Genomic DNA, 22,428 nt, shown 5'->3' with positions numbered 1-22,428 from the left:
GTACATATAGTTTACCTCTTCTACCCTATAAACAAACAAAAAAACAAACAAACAAAAAAGTAAAGATAATGATTTAAAGTGGAGCTAGGAGGTGGGTGGGAAATGGGTTGCCAATGTTAAGTACCTCTTGACATCAAGAGGAGCTTAAGTCACCGTAAGGTACAATCTTGGGCCATGAATCTATGTTGATTGATCCTGCACCCCAATGGGGGGCAAACCCTGCTATCTGAAAGCATAGGTAGAGCTTTTGTTTTCTCAGAACTAAGAGTGCAGGTTAGGTTCTTCTCCTGTGGCATTCAAGTGTCAGGTTAAGGAATGAGGTAGCAGATGCAAAACTGGAGCAGTTCTGCCTATACCAGGAGCAAAACATTATTGCTCTCGCCATCACCTCCTACCCACCTGGGTGCCTTGCACATGGGCTATGTATCATGCACGTGCCAGCTCCATACGCTGACAATGCCTCAGCACATCCACTTGCAGTCTGCTTCTTACTTAATTTAGGTCATGGGGAGAGTCTCAGGGCCACCCCAGTGTGGTGATATGCAGATACCCACTGTGTTTTTGACACAAATGCAATCCCCCAGGGCATTTTTCCAGACTGCTAGAATGCTATCTCACAGATACAAGGGAAGGCTATTTTCTGTAGTGTGAAAAACTTATTTTTAAGGAGCCATTAAATGAACAGTAACTCACCAAAGAAATCGCTGCTTGCCCTTTCTCAAAACCTGTTTTTTCTACTGTTCATTGCAATGAAAATAATGATTTCAAAGGATGTAACACTTGCCTTTGTATATATTAATATGGGTTTCCTCTGTGTGTCCAAATATATTTTTGGCAGCTTCACTAGGGCTCTGTAATTGTCTTTGATTAACCTATACGTAATCATAGGAAGCTGCAAGAATGTAATGATGAGAATTTTACTTAACAAATGGTCTTATCAGGTGTTGGTCTGTGTATCTGTGTTTGCTGCTCCACTCTTCAGAAAAGCAGGCTGGAGAGAATACAAGAGAGTTGTTGAAATGAAATCTAAGAAATGTGAGCTCAAAGTACTTCAGAGAGATGCAGTGAACCATAATGTTCTTCAAACCACAGGCCATACTCTCTCACTGCACATGTGTTTGGATGTTTCTGATTTACAAATTGTTTGGAAAAAGAGAGGATTAAAGTCCCTGTTATTTGTCACTTGAAACCTTCAAAGTAGTTCACAAAGAAAAGTGATGTGATTTTCTAGTCAGACAGACCAGCATAAAGGCAGATGTGTGCAGCCCTGCTGAGGAAACTGTGGCTAGAACAAAGAATTAATAGTAGGGAATTTGAGAACTGAAATCCTTGATCAGATTATACCACCATGCCCAATGTTTATCTTCCCTTCCCTCCCCCCCAAAAAAAGCAATTAAGACAAGAAAACACATACCTAATTCTCATAAATTTTAATGAAATTACACACCTGAATAAGAGTTAGGTGACTTAGGTGACTAGAGACACTTGCAGATCAGAATCTGTTCCAAAGCCTATATCATCAAGAGTTTTCTTACACCTCGTTTTAAAAAATGGGCTCAAGCCCTGTTCCTTACATTCTCCTCTGAGACTCAGTAATAAGGAGTTAAAAACAGAGAACTGTATTGATTTATAAAATGTGCTGTAAAGAACATTATCAGCTGAGATGTATATCATAGTTTGTAATATTTATTGTCAGAGAAAATGAAAATGTTTTCTAAATTTTAAATTTCAGCTATAAACCTTGGTCAAGTTTCAAATATTAATGATTTGGGGTGAATTCCATGCTAAACTGTCTGTGTGTTTTCTGATTTGTTTTGCTTCCTTGTTCCAATTTATGTTTGTCCATTTTCTTCCTGAATTCTTTTCAGATGCAGAAAGTTTGTAAAATGTACAAAGCCAACATACATGTTAGCTCTGTACTTCTTTCATTTGGGAAAGGAGCTCAGAACCTAATGACACTCTATGAAAGAACTGTATAGTGATGCCACCACAATGTAAGAGTCCCAGGATAAATGTTCTGGAGTAGGTTTCCCCACTCTGTTCTCCTGTACTTTCTGTCTGACATCTCTACCTCAGGGATGCCAGCTCTGCTTAGTATTAAGTATTGCTGAAAATTAGTTTTTATGGAAAATATTTCCTTTTAATATACCTATTTAATTACAGTATAACTCATCAGGGAAATACAATAAAATGATTAAATGTTGGGTAGGGATTTTTCATATGATAGAGATATCACATCATCTGAAAGAAATCCAAAGGTGATTGTTGACAGAACAAAGGCCATAAAATTCAGCTCTTAGGCTCTATGATGCATTTGGGAAATATTGATTCTCAACTACCATGGTTTTGGTAGACTAAAAAATGTCTACATTCTAACAACCATTCAGTAAATCTCTGGAATTGAGATAGTCTTCTTCCATGATTTAGAAAACAAATACATGAATGAAAACAAGATAAGATGTTAGTGAGATATTAGGCCTGAACTAAACAGAACAATAATGCAGGATAGATAACTACTTCCAAAAATTGGATAACAGTCTGACTGAGCATTCTGAGTTTATTTGACTTCATTGTTTTGTACTCTGGCTCTTAAATTGCACTTTTTAATGCCCTGTTAGATGTGGGTGCAGGTAGAGAAATGTTATTAAATGCTGGTCTCAAAAAATCAGATGCCAAGTTGAAACTTAAAGGATGGCTTCACCCCCATTCACCAGTGACCTCAGCTGAAACTTGGACCATTGTATGCATGTATCCATATTGACCTACCAACCATCAGATTTTGACCATATTGACCTACCTACCATCAGATTTAAAGGTCCAAAGAGATAAAGATTCAGACCTTTTCAGAATGTTATATGATGTTGTGCACCTGTCAGAACTAACAAGCTGAGACTTGAGGATGTAAGCAATACTTGAACAGCATTTTATGCTATTAGTTTACTGATTTATATACTTACAGTATGAGCAAATCCTGATTTGCATAGGAAAGGGAAGTTTATTTTCAAACAGTCATTACACCATGGATCTTTTAACTAAAATAGGAAAACGTCAGAAACACTCATTTTAAACAAAACTAAATGTGACTTCATTGGCTTCAGTGAAAGATGCATTACACCTTGACTTTGTCCAAAAATTACTTCAAGGACCCCCATGAAAGCTACAGTTACTAATGGGAATGCTGACAAGGGAAATTATAATCTAGTGATATCCATTGCAATGTCAATGAAAGCTTCTTTCAGTAAATACAGGAATGACAACAATCTTGGGATAGAGAAAATGACACAAAATAGGGTAAGAAAAAGGCATGAAGTCAAGACAGTATGTATTCAGAACAAACTGAACAGGGGGAAAATTAGACGTCTTAGATCTCTTGGCATCTGTAAACATCAAGAAGACATCACATTTCAGCTAATCTTAAGGCAAAGCAGCCATATAAAGTAATCTACAGGCTTTCTAAAGTAAACCTACAGGCTTTCTTGGTCTTCTAAAGCATGGAAGATAATAGAAAGTAATCCTCTTCCTTTTTTGTTCAAAAATGACTTTAAAGTAGGGAGGGCTTTTTTTTTTCCCTTCTCACTCTGTAGAATCTATTTTAAATGACCTATTTAAATGTTCTGCAATTATCGTGCTTTTGTATATTTTCCATTCAGAGTGAACAGAAAGGGAATCCCTTGAAGTTATGATATTTTAACCAACCAAAGAATAATCTTTTTTTTTCCTTCTTTTTTTTTTCTGTCTGAATTCTTCATACAAGGTGTCTTAAAATGGATAAGATAGGTTCATTACTGTTGTCATAATTGTCAGCTTCTGTCAGCTCCATTAGTGGATAAAGGTCTCTCTGAATATTACTCATAGACTCCTAGCCAACCTCCTAAATTCTGTACACGCTTCTTAAAACTTTCCCCTCTGCTGCTCTTTCCAGCCACTCATGTCTGTTCTTCAGTTGTTTTATGTGATCCCTGCTAGGGTCTCCTTGTTATGATACGTCAGGTTTTTTTCTTCTTAATCCTTCTGCAATGCTTCTTACTTATTTTATGGATGTGCTAACACATTCTATCATTTGTTTCATTAAATGCATCTCCCCTTATGTTCAGAGCTTGCTGGCTTCCAATTTGTCTGGCAGGTTATAACTTCACATCTTGGAAAAGACCTGAAATGTTGTATGTCAGAAGAGCATTCAGGTCACAGATCTTGAGATTAAGCAGAGACATTGTATTTGATTTCTTTGCTTATACAGAATGTGTCTACAAGCATATCCTCCTCTCATCATAAGAGGATTCAAATAAGGTTAAAATTCTCCTTTATACTGTGATGTTTCCATCATGCAGGCATTGATTTAGACTTTTCACATAAATCTCTCTTGATTCTTTCACTATTTTGTTAATATGCATAAATGTTTCTTCTGAAAATTAGATTTCATGGACATGTGGGGAGAAAGGGTATCTTCCCTTTTTAAATGTTAAAGGGCCCAAGGGTGAGAAAATCTGGACCTTGTTCTAGTGGAACAAACTCTTCTAGAGTTTACTTTCCTTCTTTTATTTTTTATATAAACTTTGATTAAAATTGAATTCCCCTGGATTTATATGACTGTGAAGTTGCAAATGACATTGTAAAAATGATATAATGTGTTGTTGCTAGTATTCAGTTCAGTTCATCCTCCCCTCATATCTCCTCCCATGTCCCTCCCACCTTGTAATTGGCTGGGCAGCCGCACCAGCTTTGACACCTACTGGAGCTCATTATAAACCAATCCCATTCCCTTATCTGGCTGAAAACTAACATAACCAGAATAAGGAAAAAAGAAAAATATTTTGAGGTTAGTGAGCTGGTTCAAGGAGTGTCTAGTAAGTGCCAGAGATGGCACAAGAGAAGACTATGACTAGCCCCTTTGGCTGGTAGCAGGGACGTGAAAAGGAGGAATAGTGAGGACAGACTGTGATATCTTCCTTCTTTCATGAAACTGCCCTGTAAATATAAACATGAATGGAGCTTGACCTTTCCTACTGACACACCTACTTTCCTGTCATTGTTTTCTAAACACCTGTGTCACTTTTATCTGTAGATGCCAGACATACCATGTTGTCAAAAGCTAGGACACCCTTAGCAGTGCCATGACTACACGGTTTATGTCATATCATCAGAATTCTCTTTCTTTTGAAGTAGTTTGTAAGCTGTAGGGAGTTAAAAAAATAAAATAAAATAAAAAATTATTTGAAAGTCTTCACTGCCCCAAGTAATGACTTTACTCACCTCAAAACCTACCTTTAATTTTTTACAGATATTTCTGTGTTTTTCCATCTTCTTTTTGATTGTTCAGCTTCCTTTCCCTGGTGCATCTATCCAGTGGAGAACACAGAATAGCTGTCTCTACATATTGCTGTGCTTAAACCTTTGTTAAGATTTCATTTTACCTGGTTTTGGAACTTTCTGAGTTGGTTGTTTAGGCCTTGGCGAGAGCTATGTGAAGCAGCCAGCTAATGAGAAGACCCCTTCCACCCAGGCAGGACTGACATTCTTAAAGAAGATGAGACATCCATATAAATCTGGTTTCTTCCTTGAACATTCTGATTTGACATCAAAATATTCGTTGTTCAAAGCAAACATCTCTTCTTTGATTACTTTTTCAGCATTTGTTCCCTGAAGCCTGTTTATATCAGATAAACACTGGTCTATAATCATTACATTTAAGAACATGTCACTACTCAGTTAATGAAGTAGCTGCAATTTCTGCTCTCTTGAAAGACCGTGGTCCAACCTTCCTTTGTGAAAGGCTACAGGTAATAGGAAAGCTAGGGTATGCCTTCTTTTTTAAAAACAATAATAGAAAGTCTGTCAGCTTATGAGCCTTCAGGCTTCATGGAGGTCTTCACTGAAATTAATAGGACATGTAAACTTAGAGGAAATTAGGGCAGCTGCAAAAGAAACCCCAGAAGCAAACGAAGATTAAAGTAGAGCAACAAGCAAACTCATGCAATATCTTAATTTTGGTTTAGATATTTCCTCCCTCATGTAAGTTGTTCCCTAAACCAAGCACCAAATGTAATGCACCTGGCTTCTTCTGTAGATGTCTATTCATTCTGCCACAATTATCTTTCAGCTGATGAGCAAAGGAATGGCAGTACTTGGGAAGTGGCCCTCCCAGTGTACCAAGAGACACAGTAGTTAGCTAACAAGTTGCCCTGCACTCATTCCCTGTTCCATAATGCCACAGCTTGAGGCTCTTCATCCAAGAGCCAGAACCAGCTTAAGCTTTAATGAAAGCAAGGTGTGGGGTTTTTTCACTCTTAGACTGGATGAAAATTACTTTATTCTCTTTTGTCATATAGCTTTATTCTTGAACTGTCTAAGAAATAAATTAAGAGACTTTTCTGCTTCCAGGTAGCTTGATAAGAGGGTTATACCTTCCATCTTCATCCATGTAAGAAGTTTATTTCTGGAATTCTGGAAGGTGATAAAGGTTAGTCTCACATGTGAGAAAAACTTGGGGCAGTGAGAATTTATATTAGAGTATTCTAAATAAGTTTTTCACATTCTGTTAATGTCATGTGACCTCAACCCATCAAACCTGACCACGTTGAAGCCTAACAACTATGGCATTCATACCATGAAAGAGAGCTACAACTGCTTCATTGTAGTAGACAAGATAAGTTATTAGAAGCAACCAAAGAAACAAGCCTTGTCACATGATAATTTTTTCTCCTTCATAGAGTACCTCTTTCTGTCCTCCATCATTTCCAACCACGGTCAAATTTTCTTAAACTTGGTATTCCTCTGCAATACATGGCCATCGTTGTACTATTTTCATAGGCCATTCACTCAGGGAGGATATAGTATTATTTCCTAATTCAGAAATATTTAATAATATCAGAGTTTTCTGGCATGGAAACCTTATTGTAAATATATGCCTTTTCCTAAGAAATCAGTTTACTGAGCTGCTTGCACAAGAGTGTTGGGCAGGATAACAGCAGTTGCTTCTAGGTTTCACATTTGACCTTAGATCATGCAGTCTTACTTAGCAATATTTCAGATAAGTTCTGCATCCATTAGTTGTTTTTGTTTGTTTGTTTGTTTGTTTGTTTGTTGTTGTTGTTGGTTTTCGTTGTCTTCTGATTTCACACTCTTCATTGTCTCAGGGGACAGCAGGATAGGCCAAGCTTGGGTTGAGCTTCTAACAGTGAGCTAGAGATTAAACAATCTCTGGGTAAATGAGCATAGAGAAAGAAAATAAGTAAACATGTACTGATGGCACTGCACTGGCATATTGCAATTTAATGAATTTAAATGCCTACCCACTGTGCCCTGACCATTATATCTGGCAAGGGTACTGTTATGGGGCTGCACATCCCCCCAGGCTGAGTTTACAAAGTCAGCAGACCCAGTACCAGCAGCATGCCTACTTTATCAAACTTCAAAAAGAAATCGACTCATTGCAAATTACTAGGAAAAAATGGAATGAAAAACCCCTACCAATCCTTGTTGAAGGGGTGCATACATGTCAGTGTTTTCTTGGGTGATGCTTTCCTGGAGCAGGTGATAGGTTATTTATTGCACATTGAAGAGGGCTCCTAGATAAAATGGAGTAAGTTAGGTAGAAATAATATGAAGCCATGCAGAGACGTGTATTTGACAGCATTTCTTCCACCTTATTTAGCACAGTACTCTTTCACAGTGGTTCTGCCTTCAGTGTATTGCAGACTCACACTGTTTCCTATCACACTGTACCTTTAAAAGGATGCACATGCAGAGACTCACTCCAGTACATACAGAGTTTTCAAGGATGCTCTCCCTCCCCCTCTTCTGACAGACAGTCTGGCTAAATACACAGAAGACGAGGACAATGAGTAGAGTTATTGCCTTTTTTTTTTTCTCCTCAAAAGGCTATGTCCTATCAGTTGAAGCCCTATTATAAGATGCTTCTCTGTAGTCATTGTTGTATTTTGCTGCGTTGGTTGTTGTTTGCTGAGTATGGCAGTTGTTACTGATTTATTTGTGAGCAGAAACATGCTGTAGACTTGTTAAACAGAAATTGTTTAACCATGGAAACGCCAGAAGCAGACAAAGCCCACATGAGCCTTTACTTTCTTATTCAAAGAATTGTTAACCAGCTTCCCATGTGTTCAAATGAAACAGTTTCTTTACTACCTGGGCCCTGTGCAAAGTATCACAACATTAACTGATGGTCTGTCTTTATCATTCTTTTTGAGAAGGAAGGCATAATGTGTGGTGCTAACATAATAATTATAAATTAGAGCCCAGTTCAAAGTAATTCCCAGTAATTTGTGGTGACTTTTAAGAGAGTTTCAACTTCTGGCATGAACCTTTTCAAACAGAGCAACCCAAACAGATCTGTGTGCACACTGCTTCTCTCCCAGGTGTGATTTTGGCAGCAGGGTACACCAGGCTTGCTCACAGCTGGCCAGCACATAAGTCAGTTCATGAGCAGGCGTGCTCCCCAGCTGGTCATGGTAATTGCAATTTCTAGTCTTTGTCTTCAGATTTCAACAACCACAGGTGTGTGGGCAATCAGTATCTCTTGTTAGTTCAAACTAGAGTGGACTAACCCATTTTTAATTTTCAGGATTAAAACAGACAAACTGGGGAGAGAGCAGAGACATGTAATTCAGTACCTGGGGAAAAATCATTTAGGATGCCCTTGCAGCCATAAGCAGGACATAAGCATATACAGGACATAAGCAATTGTGTTAAACAACCCCACACGTGTACAAATGCAGCCTCAGTTCAGATAATGTATCTTCATACAGTTAGCCTCAGCCCATCGGTCCAGGCTATCCAGGTCCTCCTGCAGATCCTTCCTACCCTCGAGCAGATTGACACATGCACCTAACTTGATGTCGTCTGCAAACTTAAAATGTACAGGTAAATCTCCCCAGAATGCTTAGGATTTTTAGCTCCCATTTCCTATCAGTTCATTTTTCATAAAATTACTGTGGATGAAATAAAAAAGCAATTCATTGAAAAGTACTTCCCTTAACTTAAGGTGAAGTCCTATGTTCATGTGTGCTGAGCAGCTTAAGGAAAATGCTTTCCAAAGTTTTGGGCTGTGGGCAGGAGATTCAGCATCTCAACTGGCCTCTGCATTTTGATGATTCTGTTGCTGAAGATTTTTCTCCTGACAGACCTCAAATGCAGTTTTAGTTTCAAGTTCTTGCAACAGCCCAGAAGTAACTTGGGAGAAGTAGGTGACCAAGCATGTCTGTGTATTTAGAACGAAAATGTTGTATAGAAGCTCCCACAGAAATGTGAAAGGCAACAAAATATAAATAAGTTTATATATAATTTCTGAGTAGATTACATGATGAATTTCAGTAGCCAAAAGTAAAAATTACCTTGCTCTGCCATGAACTTCTCTTAGATGCAGTAATGACGTGATTGATAAGCTAACTGTACTATTACCAAATGCCCCTCGTGCATGTCTCCTTCAGTGGGGAGTAGTGTATCTCACCTTTCCACTTTTTCCTCAGATATGTCTCTTTGCAAAATATCATGTTACTAATCTATCTGCTTGATAGTTTTTGCTCTCCTTTTGCTAAACTGAAGGAAAATACATGTTCCTGGGGCAAACAACAGACAGGCCAGAGAAACAAATATCAAGAGGAATAAATGAGGTTCCATCACAACTAGACATTTAAGAAAAGGTGAGAGATGTCAATAACAGGCATGGTGTGTAGCCTGAAGTAATTTTGGAAACTTCAGGGAACCATACCAGATAGTCTGACTTGCCCTTTATGTCTCTTCTGTCTTCCAGTTACTATCTACCACCAGGCTACCTAGAAAATTTCTACTGTTGATGACAGAAGTTTAATCTAGATCTCAAAGAAGGGGGTACAACCAAGTGATTCTAGGATGTAACCCCTTAAACTGAATTATTCCTTAAGCATGCTGTCATCTTGGATCACAATCTTGACTTCAAGCTCGTGCTTATATTATACTTTATCCTCAGTTTGGTTTAGTTTGTTGTCCTGATGTATCAGCCTAAATCTTAGTGAGTTTGACATGTTGTGGGTTAGGACAAGTGGCTTAGAACCACTTAAATAAGATTTGGAGGCGGAGTTATTTTTCATGACTGCAAATTAGAAAAAAAAAACAGCATACTAAAATCTGAACAATTAAATTGTGTTGCATAACTAAGTTTCGTTGTCAGATAAGTTCTACAGCATCATGAACATATGTCATTGTCAATAGCCACTTGTAATACAAACATCAAGAATTATTTAGTTACAGAGCAATTTCAGTTCTCTTCAATGCTTCTTCATTTCACGGTTTACTTGGTCAAAATATGATCTTTTCTTATGCTCCTTGGTTGACTTTTGATTCAGTCTCTAAGCAAGGAATGGTGGTGGGAGTAGGGATCTGTCTTTGATATCATCTTTATGGTGTTTCACCTACTAGACAAGCAAGGAAGTTTTTAACATCCAGCTTAATATAGCTGGTTAAACAAAACTGGCACCTTCATCTTTACACCTGCATTTTTGTGCCTGTTAAAATAAACTTATAAGCCAGATATTTTCCTAAATTAATTTTATTATAAACCTATGTTCTCTATTCTGGAAGTTTATTTAAATAAAGCAATAGAGAAACTAATTTGCTTAAACTATAAGCAAATCCTTCTAAACCGGGCCCTTTATATACATGCATTCCCTTTTATGTGAATAGTACTTTGTTAACGATTCAATAATTAAGGGAGTTTACATTTTAAAGACTTCAGGTTTTAATTGGCTGAATATTGATCATAGATCACTTTCAGTTCTGTTATGATATGCAAATTATTGATGTCTCAGCTGCATTTGTTTTCAGGTATCAGTCTATCCGCATAATGCAAAATAACATTCTGCAATTATTTCAATTAGATGCAGACAGCTTTCAGAGCAAGCTATTTATTTCATATCTGTAAATGAAGAAAGCAGTTGCTGTTTTCCATTTCCTGATGTTTACTACCCCGAACTACCACTGGTATGGGTGCAATACATGACCAGTTCTCTATGTGAAATTACGTTAGCGTTCACAGTAAAGGACAAACAGTTGAACTCCTCTTGCAAGATTTCATTTGGTTAACCGACTCTTCTGACTGGGAAGGAGATGTCACCTTGTTTGGGGGTATTCGTTACCTTTTAAACTCATATTATGAAATGGAGAGTAAATAGGAGTTCTCAATTAGCAGAATCTGTTTTGCACAAGTGCGTAACATTGGAGGATTTTTTTTTCACCAGACTGCAGCTCTTACCTAAGCAGAGGAGGAATTTCACCTAACCACAAAGAATAAGATGCACAAATAGCCGCGTTGTCTTAAGAACGGGTCGGTTACATCTCCTCACAGCGATTTTGTTCCATAATTGCGATTCACATTGAATGCAGCAAATGTTACCGTCCTGCCCACTCAGTTTCCACCTCTACTTTTGTTTCAAGGCGGGGGAGGGGGGACTTGTCAGAAAACCCGGGAGGGGGGGGTCCTTTCTTTCCTCTCCTTCCCCCTCTCTGCTTTTCCCAGCACCGCGGTGCTGGGCGGCCGGGGGCGGGCTGGCCCCGTCCCGGCTGTGCCGCGGGCTGCACTTGTGGCTGCGGCCGCCCATGGCAGCGGCAGCGGGGCCGCGCCGCTCTCACCGCCCCGGGGGGCGCCGCCCGCCCCGCCGCAGCCGCCCGAGCTCCCCGGGGGCGCAGCCCGGCATCTCTCCGGGAAAGGTAACGGCGTGTGCGGGAGAGGCTTCGGAGGCTGCGATGTGCTGGGCTTGCCTCCCCGGAGCGGCGTCTCCTTCTCTCTCCGAGCGTGTGTGCGTGCGTGTGTGTGTGTGCGAGGCGAAGGGGAGGGGGCTCTCTCTGCGTGCAAGGGGTGGGCGAGAGCAGTGCGATGGGAGCGGGCGCCCGTGTGCAGAGGGATCCTCTCCCCGCATGTGTGCGGAGGACCGCGGCGGCGGGGCACGGCTCGGTGGGGCGCTTGCTGCATGCGGCGGAGCTCGCCGGGCTACCGCAGCGCCGGGCAGCGCCTCCGCTCCGCACCCGGCGCCGCCGGGGGGTGCTGGCCCCGGCCCCGGGGGAGGGGGGCTCCGCGGAGCTGCCGGCGGGGAGACCTCGAGGGGAGAGCAGCGGAGCGCGGCGGGGCCGCGGCGACCCCCGGCCGCCGAGGTAGGGAGGGTGCCGAGCCGGCCGCCGAGCATCCCCCCCAGTTCCCGGGGGCGGCCGGCCGCCCCGCCGGGTGTGCGAGTGCGGGCGGGGAGGGGGCCGCTGCGTTTGCGGTGGCGTTTTAATTGCTCGGAATTATTCCGAAGGTTTTGATGTTACTACTGTAATGATTATTGCTGTTTTAAAAGGGGGAGGGGGGTGCAAAGCCGAGGAGACGGTGGCTTCCTGCCGGAGCCCTCTCCATCGCGCTCGCCTCTCCCCGGCAGCCTCCCGGAGCCCCGGCGGGGCTGCATGAGCCGCTGGAGGTGCGGGAGGGACGGGAGGGCAGGATGCTCCCAGCGGGGCTGGGGGAGAGGGCGTGAGGATGAATGCGCTGCGGGCTGGACTTTGCGAAGGTGCGGGAAGAGGCGGGGGGGAGGGGGGGACACGGCTGTACCTTGTTGCGGAGGGGTGGAAGGGATGCCGGGCTGCATCGCCGCGCTGTGCCCGCTCCCAGCCGCCGGGTGTGCGCGGAGCGTGTGCGCCCGCGCCCCGCCTGCTTTCCCTCGCCGGGAGGCAGAGGGCGACGGGGTGCCCACGGCACAGGGGAGCCGACACCAGGCAAGCCGGCTCCGGCCACCGTGTTGCGGCAAAAAATTGCGGTAGTGCCTGCGCTCCTGGCCGGGCTCGCCGCCCCGCCGCCAGAGCCGCGCCGCGTCCCCGCTCGGCACCGGCCGGGGCCCCGGGGCTGAGGAAGAGGAGGGGACCCGAGCGTGGGCGAGGCAGGGATACGGGGGGGGAGCTGGGGCAGGGGGCGCGGGGCTGCCCCCGGCTCTCTCGCCGCGGTCAGGGCCGGCAGCCCGCGGTGATCAGCAGCTGCTGCTCTGCACCCTCTGCTCCCTCTGGCCCCTCTCCGGGCCCTCCCTGACCCTTTCAGCCATCCCTTTCCCTCTCCCTTCCTTGCTCCCTCCGCTTTCCCCCTCCCTCTTGTCCTTCTGTCCTCCCTTCCTTCCTCCCTTGTCCCTCCTCTGCCCTCCCTCCAAGGCCCCCCGGCGCATCCTCTCCTCCCTGCGGCTCCCTCCAGCCCGATTCTCCTCCCTCCAGCTGGCTCCTGCTTTTTCCACTTCCATCCTGGCTCCCTCCTTTCAACTCGGTGGCTTCCCACAGTGGGAAATCAGAGGGACAACAAGTTGGGAAATGGGGCAATGGGAAAGCTGGGGGGGGGGGGGCGGGGGCGGCAGGAGCAATGCATCGATTATTGACTGATTTTTTTAAAAGGGGGACGGGGGGGGGGGAAATCTAGCTTCTAACTCAAAGGAAATGCTGTGGCTCCAGTTCTGCGTGAAAAATGGCAGCTCAGCTGGCCTGGCTATATGTGAAGGGTTCTTGAAAGCCACCGCTGTATCAGTGCAGGGATCAGAGCAAATTACATAAGTTTTTACAAAAAAAAAAAAAAAAAAAGTTCCTCTCAGGCAGGTTTCAGTTGTGTCAAACTGGCGAACTGTGGCTGAATACCCTGCAAGTCAGGGTATTGCTATTCCGGGGGATGGGGCTGTATGCCTGTGCATGCTTCTTCCATATCTGTGTGCTTCCATTGGTCACCCGGAGCTGATCTTCTCATTCTGTGGATAACTCATTGTATTTTTGTGATCAATGTACCACCAATTCTTTTAAACTGGGTATAACAAGCGACAGAAACAATATTTGTGCATGCCTGTGTATCCCTTGAGTGAATTTCACTATTACTGTAGTGATAACCTGTATGCGTCGATGCTATAGATACCTACATTGAGTATTGACATTCTCTTTTGTGCCTGCATCTTCATCCTTTCTATATGGTGCTTTCCCAACCTGGATGCTTGGGCATGCATAACATCAGCATTTATGTTTAATATCCCCGAAACGTACGGCAACGTGTGAGCAGCGCAGGGCTGAGGAGAGTAAATATGCATAAAATTGGAATCTTCTTTGGTTATTTTACTTTGTTAGTTACGCATGTTTGTCATGTACAGCAGACAGAAATATATTTGACAGACCTTAAAGTTATTTGTGTTTGTTTACAGAGATTTACATTCTGTATTTGAAATTCTAGCTCCTGTGTATTTGTTTGGTTGTTAAAATCTTTCATGTTATTTTAAATTCAATGTTTGTAGTTTATCTATAATCCTTGGCAGGTACAGTAGCTCAGTGGAATACAATTTTTAACCCAAACGACTTTTTGGAACAATGACAACTGAAAAACGTTTTCTTTTTTCTTTCCTTCTTTCTTCTTTAGATTCTTTATCTTTGTTCAGGAGCCTAAGGTTGCTTGCTGATCACAAGAAGATGTTTCTGTGGCTCTTTCTGGTTCTGTCATCTCCAGTTTCTTCTACAACTGCAGATGCTGATATATCTGTGGAAATTTGCAATGTTTGCTCCTGTGTGTCAGTTGAGAATGTACTTTATGTCAACTGTGAGAAGGTTGCAGTCTACAGACCAAATCAGCTTAAACCACCATGGTCTAATTTTTACCACCTAAACTTTCAAAACAACCTGCTAATTGTTCTATATCCAAATACCTTTCTTAATTTCACACATGCAGTGTCCTTGCAATTGGGTAATAATAAGTTACAGAACATTGAGGGAGGGGCCTTTATGGGTCTTAGTGCATTAAAACAGTTGCACTTGAACAACAATGAATTAAAGATTCTCCGAGCTGACACTTTCCTGGGCATAGAGAACTTGGAGTATCTCCAAGCTGACTACAATTTAATCAAGTTTATTGAACGGGGAGCCTTTAATAAGCTTCACAAGCTGAAAGTCCTCATCCTTAATGACAATCTGATTTCATTCCTTCCCGATAATATTTTTCGATTTGCTTCTCTAACCCATCTGGATATACGAGGGAATCGAATACAGAAGCTTCCATACATTGGAGTTCTGGAACACATTGGGAGAATTGTCGAATTACAGCTGGAAGACAACCCCTGGAATTGTACTTGTGATTTGTTGCCCTTGAAGGCATGGCTGGAGAACATGCCCTATAATATCTACATTGGAGAAGCTATCTGTGAAACTCCCAGTGACTTGTATGGACGGTTGCTGAAAGAAACCAACAAGCAAGAGCTGTGCTCCATGGGGACAGGGAGTGATTTTGACGTGCGTGTTCTACCTCCCTCGCAGCTGGAGCCTGGTTACAGCACACCGAATGGCCACACCACTCAAACATCAGTGCACAGATTAGTCACAAAGCCTCCGAAGACTACAAATCCTTCAAAGATCTCGGGGATAGTAGCTGGCAAAGCTCTGTCTAATCGCAATCTCAGTCAAATTGTATCTTATCAGACCAGGGTGCCTCCTTTAACTCCTTGCCCAGTCCCCTGCACTTGCAAAACACATCCTTCAGACTTGGGATTAAGTGTAAATTGCCAAGAAAGAAATATAGAGTCAATGGCTGAACTCCTACCAAAACCTTTAAATGCCAAGAAATTGCATGTAAATGGCAACTATATTAAGGATGTGGACACTACAGATTTCATTGAGTTTGAGGGGCTAGATTTACTACATTTAGGCAGCAATCGGATTTCGGTGATCAAAGGAGAAGTTTTCCGCAACCTTACAAATTTACGGAGATTGTATCTCAATGGCAATCAGATTGAGCGTCTGAGCCCAGAAATGTTTGCTGGCCTCCACAACTTGCAGTATCTGTATTTGGAATACAATGTCATCAAAGAAATCTTAGCAGGCACTTTTGACTTGATGCCAAATTTGCAGTTGCTCTACCTGAACAACAATCTTCTACGCAGCTTGCCAGCATACATTTTTACTGGGGCACCGCTTGCCAGGCTGAATCTGAGGAACAATCATTTCATGTACTTACCTGTAAGTGGTGTTCTTGATCAGCTAAAATCTCTTACACAAATTGATTTGGAAGGTAATCCGTGGGACTGCACTTGTGATTTAGTTGCTTTAAAACTGTGGCTTGAAAAACTAAATGAAGGTATTGTGGTGAAGGAATTAAAATGTGAAACACCTGTACAGTTTGCTAACATTGAACTTAAGTCTCTGAAAAATGAGATCCTCTGTCCTAAACTTTTAAACAAGCCATCTGCTCTGTTCACTAGTCCTGTGCCCGCTGTCTCTTTTACTACACCACTGGGACCAGTTCGGAGTCCTCCTGGTGGCCCAGTTCCATTGTCCATCCTAATCTTAAGCATATTAGTTGTGCTTATTTTAACAGTGTTTGTTGCTTTTTGTCTTCTTGTTTTTGTGCTTCGTCGCAACAAAAAACCAACTGTAAAGCATGAAGGGATTGGAAATCAAGAATGCAGTTCTATGCAACTGCAGCTAAGAAAGCATGATCACAAGTCAAACAAAAAAGACGGACTAGGCGCAGAAGCCTTCATTCCTCAAACCATTGAGCAGATGAGTAAAAGCCATACTTGTGGCTTAAAAGAGTCTGAAACGGGCTTCACATTTGCTGATCCACCAGGGCAAAAAGTCATTCTGAGAAATATTAATGACAAGGAGAAGGATTTATTGCATGTGGACACAAGAAAAAGACTTAGCACAATCGATGAACTGGACGAGTTATTCCCTGGGAGGGATTCCAATGTATTTATTCAAAATTTTCTTGAAAGTAAAAAAGAATACAACAGCATAGGGGTCAGTGGCTTTGAAATACGTTACCCAGAGAAACAACAAGACAAAAAAAACAAGAAATCTCTAATAGGTGGTAATCATAGTAAAATTGTAGTAGAACAAAGGAAAAGTGAATATTTTGAACTAAAAGCTAAACTTCAAGGTTCACCTGACTACCTACAAGTCCTTGAAGAACAAACAGCTTTGAATAAAATATAGATCATGCAATCTTATTGCCTACAGAGGACATTTATTTAATGATGAAAGTGCCTTTTGTTGACTTTTAACTTCCAAATACTATATTATATTGATAGGCATAGAGGCAGGTGTATCCAAGGGTGTCTGATTAACTGTAGCTGCATATGACTTGTCAAGTAGAGGAGAGTCTCCTTAATAGATTTTACTACATAAAGCTCATGCCCTGTGGAATCCTGTAGGGATACTGCAAACTCTATTGCCAAAGGGATGCTTTATACACATTACACTGAATTTAACCTCAAGAGGCATATACGTTTTGTACCTTAAATGCAAAACCATCGTCTCCTTGTGATTTGTTAGAGCAAACACAAGAAACCTGGTACTGGTGTTCATACCTCAGCTGGGTCCTTCATCCTGCACGTGGATTTAAGTTGGTGGAACTGGAGTAATCCTTTTGTGGTGTTGTAATGGCACTGTTTAAAGATTATCTGAAAAGTAACAAGCATGCAAAGAGAGAACATTCGATAGTATGTGTAAATTGGTTACATTTATGGCCTGCATCTTGAAACCACTGGAATTATAATGTTAAATTGTGCAAATATTTGTTTAAAATATACCATGAATTACATACATATGAAATAAATTTGACCACTTGAAACATACATGTCTATACATAAAATTAAAAAAAAAAAAAGGTAAGAAAACAGTTCAACCTGACTTCTGCAGTATTTGTGGCATCTGAAGAAAATATTTGATGTTTATGCAGAATCTGCTGTAAGACTCATCTCCAATTAAAACTCGAGTTCCTTCTCAGTTATGTGAAACACTTGCAACTCTAACGGGTTGTCCGAAATTGTCAAAGTGCTTACTGTGTGAGCGTAGCAGAAATTATTTTTGTAATATAATTCATATTTATGAAATACTTTGTATACTAAATAGGAAAATATGTACTCCTTAATATGTATTTAATATGCCTGACTTGTTTTCCTGATCGCAATGCATTAATCATTCAATATAAATAAAAACAGAACAATATACCAAACAGAAGCTGGGGGATGTGGTGTATAGAATTATCCAGAATTAAGTGATAAGGTATAATAATAATAAAATTGTTCTGTACTATTCTTGTGAAATTAGCATACTATCTTATTTCAGATTTGTTACCAATGGTGCATTTTGAAATAGATTCATTAGTTTCTTAGTATCATGTCTCAGGCAATTATTTGCCATCAGTTGTCTTGCTTTTCAGGGTTCTATAGCTTAATCTAAATAGTTTTCACTACATGTATTTACAGGAATTCATGGTAAGGGTAATATTTTAATCGTATATGCATACGTTTTCTGTTCTTATTATCTGTCTGTCTGCTGTCAGGCAGAAAAACTGATCAGAACAGAAAATAATATGGCAAATGACTTCTGTTTAAACCAACAGTGTAAAATGAATATAGTGTTCTCAGTTCAGAGTACTGTGTATTTCATATCTAGAGAGTAAAAACTTAAAAGAAAGTAGTCAGGAGAATGGAAAATCCCCACTTTATCTCACTAGTACCTTGAGATGAGAATGGAGATATGTTGGTAAAGCATCATACAGAAAATCTATACTATGAGATTAACAAAAGTTTCTTGACATGAACAAGAATTTTTCCATGCATTTCAGTGACCTTTGGATAAGACCCTCTATCTCCTTTGCTTCCAGAGCCCTTTTTTCCCCTCATTCACCTTTTATAATAAATACATAAATCAATCAAGATTAGTAGGATGTAAATACTAATCTTTATCATGAATTTGAAACTAGCAAATATTACAGCAAGACCCAATAATACTACTCTGGAAAAGCCTGTGTCAGCTATTTCCATTATAAACTGCTAATTTCAGGGCTTTATGACACTGCTGTAAAATTTTTATTCTGGAACAATACTTGGCAAACAGCCTGCAGTATATTTTTACAAAGATTAAAAGAAATAAAAGAAAAAATCCACACTGCTTCTTTATTCCAGAGAAAGGAAAACAAAGAGATTTTTCTACTTTCAGACATTTGTTTATGCTCTTGTAACTTAGAAAGAGGGTTGTTTTATTATTTTCTCTGTAATCTGAAGTATATAAATTGCTTCAGATAATAAAATTATTAATATAATGGCTGAATTTCTTTCAAAAACCTGCTGCTATCTATGCACAATAATTTACTTCATTCAAGCTGTCACAGGGATTTTCAGGAGATGGATACTATGCACATATGCATTTCTGACATAAAAAGTTCCTAGTTGGCCAGTAAGACAATACATGGCCAAGACTTGAAAGAAAACATTTGAGCTCATTGTGTCAAGAGTCTATGGATTAAGGAGTGTTAAAGATGCACTGACATGATAGACCGTAATGGTTCCATCAGCAGGCTGAGAATAATGGGTCGCTGTGACTGCTCTGCACAGTGCTGCATGGCTTTGAGGATGTGTCAAGGTTCACAGGGATTTGCCAAAGCATAAGGCTTCTGACACTTCAGTGCACTGTCACAGACTGTTGTGTCCCATACCCTTCTGCTTAGAGGAATGTGTTAAAAATATGAAAAAATAGCAAATAAGCTAATAGATTTAAGTGATGTTAAAAAAAATGGTATGTTCATGGCAAATGTTGCCCTGAGTTAATGACAAATTAACTTGACAAATTCCTCAGCTAAATAAATTAAGTTAGTTTCCCTCTCTCTTTTTTTTTTTTTCCATTTTTTTTCCTTTTTTTTTTTTTTTTCTTGGTCTGCGGTCTTTGCTTTTCCAATTAAGACAGGAAGAACTGAGCTATTATGCTGTACCATTACACTGGGTCAGATTTTCCTACGCATTGAGGTCCCAATCCAGTAAAGCATTTAAGTTTAACTTAAATCACATGTGGAGTTATTATTCTTGATCTAATAGTGAAACACCTGCTCAAGAATGGGGCTTAGATGGAGTTTTGTTGTTGACCTCCAAAAGAGCAGGCACAGAAGTATTGTGTGTAATACATAGAGCCCAGCTGTCTAACCATGAACTGTTGGTTGCTTTTCTCCCGTGAGTTGTCCAGTAGCTCTTTTGGGATTATGCAGTTGAGCATAGGTTCACCAGCATCAATAAAAATTGCACAGTCTGGACCTTCCTGTAGAAATTGTTCCTGAGTATTTTACATACATGGTGCATTATATAGGCATAATAGTGTGAGTAAAGAATGCAAAGTTGGCAAAACACTATATTTCTGTAATATTGTTACTTTGAATGGCAACCTTAATGTCAGTTTATTTCCTCCATGTTTTGAAAACAGCATATGTGTCTGTACAGCAGTTTTAGTGTAATGTCCATTCAGTTCTACAGTCAGTCTGTCTGGGAAAGTGACTCTTTGGATGTGGCTTAATGGATCTGTCTGTTTGTTATATTGGTTTGAGTGGGCATGGTTGCAAAATGGCTGTTAAGACCCATAGACATAAACTAAATCAATGATGGTGTTAACATAACCTGTTGTGTTCACTGTATTATGAAGAAGTTTCCATTTTAAAATGCAATTAATAAAGTGTAATCATTTCCTTGAAAAAAGAAAAAAAAAAAAAACAATTGTGCAATTTTATCAGAAAACTACTATGGTACAAGAACACAAGGCCATTAAATGAGCTACATTTTGCATTTAGTGTTCAAGATTGACAATGATATGGAAATGTAATATAAAAACATCTTTTACAAAATAATTTTTATTTGAAAAAAGCCATAATGACATTATAAATTATAAAAGGTATAGCCTAGTGAAAAATGTTAACAAATGTTTCAGAATCAACAAAAGACATCCAGAACTTGATGATAGTGTAATATCTATTATATCTTTTGCATGTTTTGTACATTGATGTATGAAATGAGCACAGTGAGAGTTTTTTTTTGTTTGCTTGGGTTTCTTTTTTTTTTGTGGCCGTTTTGGGGGTTTGGTTTGTGGGTTTTTTTTTGTATGTTTGTTTGTTTTTCTTTTTGGTTGCATCCAAAGAGTTGGGCAGGAAATACAAGAAGAATGTATTTATAATCACTCTATTTTGAAATAAAGAAGACAAAGTGTATTGGTTTTACCCTGCTTCAATCATTACTATTCTAGATTAGTTTATAATTAAAGAAGTTATTTATAAAGTCCAATCCAATGTAAAATGATAGAAAACTATTGTTTATGACTTCTGTTTACCTTCAGCAACATCAAAATATTAGCCAGTGTTGACTTAAAGTTTGTATGAAGTATAAATAAAATTGTTTGGTACAATAATATTTCTGAAACTAGACTTTGTTAAATGCCTGTAATATTCTCTTTCAGAACAGTTGTATATAGGACAAAGAGGATCTATAATGTAGTAAAACATTAATGTTTTCTAATCACTTTAGGCAGTTTATATTTTTTTATGATAGCTTATCATATTTTCTGTTGTCTAACAAATCCTGGTTGCCTTTGTTGTACAAATAGTCCCTCAGAAATCAGTGATTTTTTTTTTGTATTAATGACACGAGCAGAATTTAATTTTTATTTGGGTTCTGAGATCTTCAACACAGAAAGGCTTAGGGGTACAATCCCATAATGCTTTGACTCTCCTCCTTTCTCAATAGTCATTTTGAATAAAAGGAAGAAAAATAATTTATCTTAAAAAAAAAAAAAGTTTTACAAATCCTAATAAAAAACTTCATGGGAGGACAGAAGATCAAGAACAAAATTATGTCTAGATTGTGCAAATGATGTCCCTGTTGTGCAAGGTTTAACATGCATTATATGGTGATGAAGGAGAATCAGAATATGGTACAGACTAGCAAATCAGGACTTGATGTGGATTTTTCTTCACTATCAGATGCAATGCAATGTTAGGAGCAAACCCATAGCATTAACCAGAATAGTGAAGGCCTATGTATATATTCCATAGGAGTTCTTTCTAAACAAAAACTTTAGGATCAGGAGTAAGGTTTTTCTTTTTGTTTTGGTTTGAAAATACTGTGTACGCATTGTTTTCCTGAGTGTAGAAGAACTTGGCAGTTTTCTTTAGTATGTTTTCTCTGTTATTTAGTCTTTAAGTCTATTACAACTCATTCATCCTTATGTATGCTGATTGGTGCTGCGTTGAAAAATAAAAGTAGGAATGTGCTCATGAACAAACTCCTCTCAATAACATACTACGTAGATAATACATTAGTATACATGCTAAATATACCTATGTATACATACTAACGTAAATCCAGAGTAACTCAGCAGACTTCAATGGAATCAAATCATCTTTACCATGGTGAACACAAAAACAGAAATTTACCCTATTATGTGAGGATCTTATCTGATCTTTCTGTCACTGAAATCAAAAATAAACTTTTTTCTTTTTTTTTTAACTTCAAAGAAAATGTAATTTTGCTTTTTGCTCTATTAATATGTGTTGTAGAGCTGCTCTTAATTTCAAATAACAGCAGGACAGAATATAAAGAGGTATAGTCCTATGCCTGTTTGATATTAGTGGAACTCTATTCTGATTCAAGA

General features: G+C 39.9%; 1 protein-coding gene and 1 long non-coding RNA gene across 20 annotated transcripts in view; one reads left to right on the top strand and one right to left on the bottom strand.

Moving 5' to 3' along the window:
- Positions 1-21,183, top strand: part of SLITRK4 (SLIT and NTRK like family member 4) — a 242,968-nt gene extending 221,785 nt beyond the window's left edge. For 14 of the 19 annotated variants that reach the window (XM_080554681.1, XM_080554684.1, XM_080554678.1 and 11 more), the window contains one exon: positions 14,390-21,183. In XM_080554681.1, coding sequence (XP_080410807.1) covers positions 14,440-16,953 — 2,514 coding nt within the window. In that variant the 5' untranslated portion in view covers positions 14,390-14,439 and the 3' untranslated portion in view covers positions 16,954-21,183. The other 5 variants (XM_080554675.1, XM_080554673.1, XM_080554666.1 and 2 more) reach the window with 5 other exon arrangements.
- Positions 962-12,916, bottom strand: LOC308177427. The gene is made up of 3 exons (XR_013939105.1): positions 12,572-12,916; positions 7,468-7,565; positions 962-7,197 (listed from the first exon to the last, which is right to left on the bottom strand). It is a non-coding gene; the product is annotated as an uncharacterized lncRNA (long non-coding RNA).
- Positions 21,184-22,428: the final 1,245 nt, after the last annotated feature.

Source organism: Anser brachyrhynchus (assembly GCF_964034855.1).
Source record: "Anser brachyrhynchus genome assembly, chromosome: 13".
NCBI classification, from domain to species: domain Eukaryota; kingdom Metazoa; phylum Chordata; class Aves; order Anseriformes; family Anatidae; genus Anser; species Anser brachyrhynchus.
Note: the sequence above shows the minus strand (reverse complement) of the source record. Positions and strands in the feature narration are given on the sequence as shown.